This window comes from Galeopterus variegatus, unplaced genomic scaffold (genome assembly GCF_000696425.1).
Source record: "Galeopterus variegatus unplaced genomic scaffold, G_variegatus-3.0.2 Scaffold5757, whole genome shotgun sequence".
NCBI lineage: Eukaryota > Metazoa > Chordata > Mammalia > Dermoptera > Cynocephalidae > Galeopterus > Galeopterus variegatus.
Window position 1 is genome coordinate 114,967 of NW_007731868.1, and position 8,672 is coordinate 123,638.

The following is an 8,672-nucleotide window of genomic DNA, read 5'->3' on the forward strand; positions in this document are numbered from 1 at the left end:
CTTTGAAACTAGAGTCTCTGTTTCTCATACCTCATACAGATTTAGCTAAAGTTATATTAATTTACAGGGTGAGTAATGAAAATAATCAGTTCAGGTCACAAATGAGTACCTGAAGTTACGGGGAGAAGGATTGGGGTTGGGAAAGGACAGGGACTTTGAGAGGCTGTATATGAAGGAACCATGAACCAGAGATAGAGACAGCTCGTGGTGAAAGTCTAATAAACCTCTTCTGGTTTCTTAGCTGACAAAGACTTTCCTTCAGGAAGCTATAAGGCAATTGTCAATATTACCTCACTTATCCTGAAGGACAAAACTTGAGCAAGCCTCAATTGAACATATGCAGTTAGATGCAAGAGAGAATTCAGCCCTGACTGTACAGCTGGGCCATTTCCCAGCTTGGACCTACCCAGAGACAGTCATTAGTCTGCTGCTACTCAGGCCACACTGGTCCTCCAGGACTGAGGAGCCTGGGAGGATTTGCAGTGGATTCTGCAGTTTAAGATGAGGTTTCTGAAGGCAGGACTTCCACACCTTAGTGACTGCCATTTTTGTGCAGTCTGTAGGTGCCTGTGTAGGGCTGTGTATTCACTGCTGGCACAGAGGTACCAAGATGTGTGTGAGGGGCTGGCAGACTCCAGGGTCAGGGAAAAATGCTCCTTCCTTATCCTGGAGACTGTTGACTCAGAGGAAATCTTTCCTTTCTCTGTGGTGTTAAAACCATATGAATAATGGATCAGCTGTAGTTCCATTCCTGGATCTTGTTGATAACAGGACATTTTGTCAAGGCCTATGGTTTGAGGACATTTCAGAGTAATCTTTTCCTTCCCCATAACATGGTGTCGTGGGGTCTGGGAGATATGAACATCCATGAGGCCTATGGGAGGAGATAAAAACGGGTGACAGAGTCCAGGAATGGGCCTTGATGGTGAGCCAGGACAAACCCAGCAGACAGGAAACATTCCTTCCTGATTTTGGAAAAATCTGTTTCTGACTTACCTGCCTCCAGAAGGTAAAAGCCCACTTTGCAGAGGAGCCTGACAGCCATGGCACTGTCAGGGCTGGAGAAGGTGTCTGCACTTCTGTGGAAGCAGGATAGGCTCCTGATGATGTCACTGGGTGATGACGTGGCCCCTGCAAACTTTCTGGGTCCCACAGCCACGGTGCTGAAGTGCAGTTTCATCTATATCCCTTTACCCATCAAAGAGTTAATATTTTATTCACTTTCGTCATGTAAAGCAAGCTTGTTGTTTTGCTTATTTATCTTAACTCAAGTTTCTTCTATTCTTACAAAACATTCAATACATTCAATTTCAACTGTTTCACATGTTCTAAAGATGAGAACTACAGAGCTTTGAAAGCCTATGATGGCAGAATTTGACCTAATTAGGGAGGTTAGGAAAGGAAGTGATGCCTGAGTCGGGTTTCGAAAAATGAATAGGAATGAACTCTGCAAAGCTGGGGGGCAGAACGTTCAAAAGAAGGACCCAGTGAACAGAGCGGCTCCGTCAGACCAGAAGTGTGAGAGCATATTGTGAGCATGAAATGATGAACCGACTTAGATAACACGTGAGAAGGGCCTACAGAAGTAACTGGAATCCACTGAATTCTCAGGACATATTGTGTTGCTATTGTGAGATATTAACTTCCTTCTCATTTCTCACTGCCTTGGGGTTCAGGCTTTATCTACTTTATCAGCTTAGACTCCACCTAAGATGATTTAGGTTCATCTTCCTTTTAACTTCACCATCAGTCATGACAGAACCGAAAATACAGATTTGCAGTTTTTTCCAGTATATGTTTTGGTAAAATTGCCTAAATATTTGGGGACACTGCTGCAGTAAACAATGTCCAAACCAAGTGCTATTGCATCTCTTCTCTTTTTCCCATTTCCTCTCAACAGGAAAATCTTTAGTTTTGATTGTGATTCACAAAGATGAATCCCAGTATTCCTTCTACCTTTGCACTAGTTCACTAAGATCCACAGGTGACATTCAGTAACACTCTTGTTTCATCATACTGACACGGGTTTGGATTTTGACTATCATATCTCCACTATTAGAGCATCACATCTTCAGTCTTTACGTATTTAACCCACAGCACATGTGGGCTCCTGCTCACTTTTGCTCTGTCCTATGTCCCAAAGTAATGTAACAATTATGGATTATCAAACCCTAAAATACTCTTCTCTCATTAGGGGCTCCTTTAAGACAAAGGTAATCATTAAAATTATTAATGAGTGCTCATGTGAGCAGCACATATACTAAAATTGCAATGGTACAGAGAAGATTAGCATGCACAGGGAAGACAGACAAAAATTCATGAAGTGTTCCATATTTTTTAATCCAATTACTATAAACATATATATATCAAAACATCAGATTGTACCCCATTACTTATGTATAATTACAGTGCGTCAATTAAAATTTTTTTAAAAATTAGCAACATTTGACTTTTGTCTTTACTATGAAACTAGGCTTACTTCAACAGGAAGAGGTTTTCTAAAATTTATTTATTTATTTATTTATTTACTTACTTACTTATTTTTGCAAGCATCAAGTAGCACATTTTTTTGTTTGCTTTTATTGAAAATTAATTGATTGTACCTATCTGTGGGGTACAGCATTGAATATCAATACCTGCGTGCGATATGTGATGCTCAAATCAATAATTAGTATTTTCATCATTACACAATGTAATCATTTTTCAAGAAAAAGTAACTGACATTTCACCCACTGCTGAAAAATGATAAAAGGGGAAAGAGACACTTAAAGACTTGAGAAGATTTTTTCTGATGAATTTTAAAGAAACAGGAAGGAGGGATGCTTCCAGTTGTTCTAAATGTGAGAAGATTTAAAGATAAGTGATGAGTTGATGAGAGTCTGCAGCAGTGACTGGATGTAAAGCCTACACCTCCCAGTAGAAGTGACTTTAAAAAAGAGGGAAGAGTGAAAGGGATAGATCTTGGGTTGGGAGTAGAGGAGTAGAGGTGAGAGAGGCTCAGGTTCTATCACACGAATGGGTACGTGAAAGCAGAGGTAAACCCCTACCCCTGTTGCCAGCGCAGGAAGAACTCACGCATGGTGAGTCTTTTACTGATGAAAACACTTTCCCCAAAGGCCACCTTTCTGGTGTAGCCAGGGAAGTCTCTGAAGCAGTTGCTAAGAATTTTTAAATGTCATCAATTCCATATACAGCAATCATCACAGATAATTGCTACATATGTCTCTACACATTTTCATCCTCTGTCATTGAAAACTCTTGATTCTCAGGACCTTGTAGTCTTTGCAGCATCTGCGAAGTTTGCAGGAAAAACAGATACCGATAAGGACAAGGGACAAAATACAGTCTCAATATTCAGCCAGGATGGAAAGATCTGGCACCAGAATATGGTAATGCTAACTTGAGTCTTCATATGATGGCATAGGACACACCTATCTTCAGAAGAGGCTGAAGGAAGAAAGCTGTAGACCCTGGTTTCCAAAGAATGAATTGCCATCTCCTAGCTCAGGGCTCCGGCCCCACATGGAAGTGGGGATTATCTCTGAGGTTTAATCCACCATGCCAAGATTAGTCTGTGACATCGTGGTTCCTGTTTTTACAGGATAGAGTTTAACTCCAGAGAATCACAGACACTGAGTGGACAGCATGGGAGTTGAGCTTTTATATGACTCTCATGTCTGAAACCTACACCAAGTGTCTTTTATGAGCTTCAATACTGTGTTTACAATGACACTATACCAGATTTTGGGAGCTCCAAAGGCCCCCAAATAGAGCATAACTCATCATCCTTGCTGCAAACTCTACTTTTAGCTTGTAATACCAAAACTAGAACTCTGGACATAAACTTAAATTGTTAAATATTACAATAAAATAGAGTTTAAGCCTACCTTAATATATGAGTATTTAAGTTTGTGTTAAAAAATTAAAACAAATATCCACACACATACACATATATATCCTTCTTTACATGTCCTGTCTGAAAACTCAAACTCCATTAAGGAGAACAGCTTTTATTTCACCTGCACCATTCTCCCATGTATGTTTGGGTTTATGGTTCATTTTGCCTGAGTTCTTAGTCAATCAATTATTACCATCACGTATTAGTATCTGATAATAATTGTTACATTATGTCTCTATACATTTTGGGTTCAGTAAAACACCTTCTTTCATTTTTCAATCTTTTCTTTACCAAACATATTTTCTTTGTTTTAAAGAGACTTGTAGGTANATAGAGTTTAACTCCAGAGAATCACAGACACTGAGTGGACAGCATGGGAGTTGAGCTTTTACATAATGACTCACATGTCTGAAACCTACACCAAGTGTCTTTTATGAGCTTTAATACTGTGTTTACAATGACACTGTACCAGCTTTGGGGAGCTCCAAAGGCCCCCAAATAGAGCATAACTCATCATCCTTGCTGCAAACTCCGCTTTTAGTTTGTAATACCAAAACTAGAATTCTGGACATAAACTTATATTGTTAAATATTACAATAAAATAGAGTTTAAGCCTACCTTAATATATGAGTATTTAAGTTTGTGTTAAAAAATTAAAACAAATATCCACATACATACACATATATATCCTTCTTTACATGTCCTGCCTCAAAATTCAAACTCCATTAGGGAGAACAACTTTTATTTCACCTGCACCATTCTCCCATGTATGTTTGGGTTTATGGTTCATTTTGCCCGAGTTCTTAGTCAATCAATCATTACCATCACATATTAGGATCTGATAATAATTGTTACATTATGTCTCTATACACTTTGGGTTCAGTAAAACATCTCTCATTTTTCAATCTTTTCTTTACCAAACATATTTTCTTTGTTTTAAAGAGACTTGTAGGTAGGAGGTGTGGTGGACTTAAATATGCACATGCACCAGAAGTCACAAAATATGTTACTTGGAAGAAAATCTTGAAGAACTACTTAAAGACATTTTTTAGTCCACTTTTCTATCTTTTTCCTTTCCTTCTCCCCATCTCTCTTCCTCCCCATTCCTCCTTTCTTCTATCATTTCTTCATTAAACTAGACATCGTACCCCATGCTACAGATATAAAATTGGAGGAACATCACTCTTAAACTAAAGAATATATAGTCTTGGGATGAGCTAGTATAAAAACAATTATGAGAAAACGTAATAACTATTGCAGTTTGGGAATGGCAGAATGTGGAAACTATCCCACAGAAGAGAAGAGGAGTCTTCTCTGTCCACAGGAGTCAGGAAAGCCTTTGTAGATACGCTCGTCTCTGATGTGAGAACTAAAGGATGTGTAAGTGTCAGCCAGGCGGTTGAGAAGTAGCCCATTGCAGGTACAGGAAAGAGCTTTTGCAAAGGTACAACTGTGCAAGTCAGCCTGGCCTGTTCGAGGATGAGAACTAAAGGATGTGTAAGTGTCAGCCAGGCGGTCGAGAAGTAGCCCATTTCAGGTACAGGAAAGAGCTTTTGCAAAGGTACAACTGTGCAAGTCAGCCTGGCCTGTTCGAGGAAATATAAAAAGTTCAGTTGAGCTAGAGTCTAAAGTGCTGGGGTGAATTTGGAAGATTTAGCCAGATTTTTAGGGAGCTGTTCGTGCAGGGCTTTGTGTGCCGTGTGGGGACGTTAGACACAATCAGCTGGTGCAATGTGCACGGTAAAGCAGAAGAAGGACGAGGCTGGTAGACCAAAGAGAACAGCGTTCGTTGCACTTGTTTTTTCTAGGTGTGGGCTGAGGGCCTGCACTCAAGTAGGAGCAGTGAGGAAGGGAAGGGGTAGCTGAATCGGATGAGTGGACGTGCGTGTTGGAAAGTGCAGTGCTGACAGCCCTCTCTGTGAATTACATTGGTCTAAAGAGAAACCTCCTCCCCGCCAAGGGCATCCTCTTCTCAGAGCAACATAGACAGTGACATGGTTGCTCACCTCAGGATGAGTCTAAAGGACCTTTCCAGCTTCCGAGCTCCCTGTGGAGTCAGCTCAGGCCTTTGTTGAGGCTGCAGCACTGCCCGACTTTTCCCCCTGCCCAATCTTGCTTCCTTCCTTCCCATCCACCTGTGTGTGTACCATGAGGTCATTTCCCTGTAACCTCCCTGCACACAAATCTCCCTCACAAAGTGTGTTTTCTGAGAACCAATCTGTGACAATGTGGGATACAGAAGTAATAGATTTGAAAACTGATTTAACGTGAGATCTAACAGAAAATAAGAACCTGGAATGGTTGTTCTGATCACTAAGATGGAGATACAGTGTGTGGTCCGAGTGGGTGCCTTTGGGGATGGGGATAGAATAAATTCAGTAATAAATTGTTTGAGGTTGAATTGCCTGTGAAACATGCTGCTGGAAGTGTTCAGTAGATATATGAATTTTCCAGGCAGGAACTTAAGAAGTTGTCATGACTATGGATAGGAAGGTTAAGGAAAAATATTCATACTGAGAAAAAGGGAGGGCAGAAGGAAAAATCCTAGGGAAATCTAGTAGAAACATCCAGGACAAAATTAAATGGAATTGTTAATAGCTTATGAGAGAAAAAATATTAAACAGTAAAACTATTGAAGTGTGCCTAGGAACAGGGGACAAAACTCTAGAGAAAACTGTTTTTCAAAAGGAAATCAGATGAGATAGAGCCCATAAAGGAGAGTGAAAAAAAAATGTGACATCCTTTTCAGATAATAAGAGGTAGAAAATGAAACAAGTTTTTATTTCTGAACAGTCACCAAGTCCTGTGGATTCTTTTACTAAAATAATTGAGGCTTATGGGGCAAAAAAAGATAAAGCACACGAGGAAGTCTTTGACTTGATTCTCAGGAAAACTTCCACATCATGCTCTGGCAGTCCTAGATTAAGTATTTTTGTGCCTGAACCTTACTGGCTCCAAGGAGGGTCTCCACTGCAGGAGAACGGGAGGATTGTTCCAGTGTCTGGGAAGAAAGGAGCATCTCCAAGCTCCTAGCTTTGGCCCCGCATTGGGGAGAAATAATTATTTTGAAGTTTAATACATCCAGATAATATTGCAAGTCTAGTGGTAAAGGGCCACAGAAAACGTTTGCATTGTGTAATGATAAAATAATAAATAAATAAACTCACAGTAATCTCAGCAGAGATCAAGGTGTGGGGCAGTAGATGAAAAATTACTTTTATAGACCACAGTCTCTCATACTTGAACTTCACCTTGGAGTTACATTTACTTAGAGTGACGTTTTAGAAAACAAGATAGTTTGTTCTTACTATAAAGGCAACCAAGTATAAAGCTGGTGGAGTTGAGCTCAGAGGAAATGGAACTGAGAAAGGGCAGACAGGATAAAGGGACTGTCTGTAGGAACAGAATGGAGGGGGGTGTTGCAAGGTGGGTGGAGACAGCAGCAGAAGAACCACTAAAAGCCACATCCTATTTGAGCTCCTAAGAAATGCTTTTGTTGAAAATCATGAGCCATTGTCAAATGTTGAGGTTTGTTCTTTTGGAAGGTCACTGTTGGGCTAACCCAGTAGAGTAGACAAAGAGAACAGGCAGGAGAGATAGATTCGGTGTAGCCTGTGCTTCCAGGGTCATCATACAGCCTGGGCACATTGGCCCAAAGTGGCCTTTAGCTCAAACTGAGGCTCGCACTGTATGGGGCTACTCAGAGCTCTAAGTATCACACACCCCACATCCAGGAAGGCTTCTGTCACCCACACGCCTGTCTTTCTGTGTAGAGAGCAGGTGGCCAAGAAGCACTGTGTGACTCACTGCTGGCACAGAAATAAAGAGCTGTCTGGTTGGGGGTGGCGACCTTCAGGGACAGAGAGAATTTAGGCTGCTCCTTTCGAGAGACACTGTACCCATTGGAGACCTCTCCTTCGTAAATGTCATTGACATCAAGGGAGTAGTAGATCAGCCGTAGCCCCAGTCCTGGGTCTTGTCGGTACCAGTACATCCTGTTGTGACCCATAGTCTGAGAACATTCCAGTATATTACTCTTTCCCGTCTTTGTGATTATATTCCTTGGGATCTGGATAATACCAGCATCCATGGGCCCTGTGGGGAAATAAGACAGAAACTAGAGACAGAGCCTAGGAAGGGTCCTCTTGCTGGAGCCTCAAAGGCTTGAGCCAGGACCTGAAAGTTTAAGGTAGGAATTTCCCCATCTATTCCCCAAACTCACCTGATGCCAGGAGACAAAAGGCCACACAGCAGAGGAACATGGAGCTCATGGCAGGGTGAGGCAGGACGGAGGTGCTACAGTTCTGAGTACTGGGAGAAGCAGGGCATGGAAATAGGAAACTGGAAGGATCCATCAGCGACGTACTTTCCTTCCCAAATTCCGGGACTTCAGAGAAAGACGCAGCCACGCCCCTTCCCTGCAAGACCCAACCTTCTCTGCTCCTTTATGACGCCGGCAGGGGGCGCTCTGCTTACCGGTCGTATATCCTGTCAGCAGGAGCTCAAACTTCTTCCCCTTCTTTCCCTGGTTCTTCACTGACAACTGCCAGAGTTTTCTTTTTTCTTTTTATTTATTTATTTATTTATTTATTTATTTATTTATTTATTTATTTTCCTTTTTGTCTTTTTTTCGTGGCCGGCAACGGATCACAACCCTCAGTGTCGCGCCCGTACCGTGTGTGGGATCCGAACCCTCGGCGGGAGAGCCACTGCGCTTCCCAAGCGGCGCACTATCGCAGTGCGCCACCGGCCCGCGGGCCGGCCCCCTGCCAGA

General features: G+C 41.7%; 2 gene segments (V, D, J or C); both read right to left on the reverse strand.

The window, feature by feature from the left end:
* Positions 1-434: 434 nt before the first annotated feature.
* On the reverse strand, positions 435-2,914 carry LOC103605354. The segment is given in 3 exon segments: positions 435-874; positions 997-1,071; positions 2,911-2,914. Coding segments are annotated over 2 exon segments (489 nt in total).
* Positions 2,915-7,643: 4,729 nt separating this feature from the next.
* The window catches only part of LOC103605355, a 7,657-nt gene continuing 6,628 nt past the window's right edge, over positions 7,644-8,672 (reverse strand). Inside the window, 1 exon segment of the V gene segment in view lies at positions 7,644-7,993. Within this exon segment, the coding sequence occupies positions 7,644-7,993 (350 nt within the window).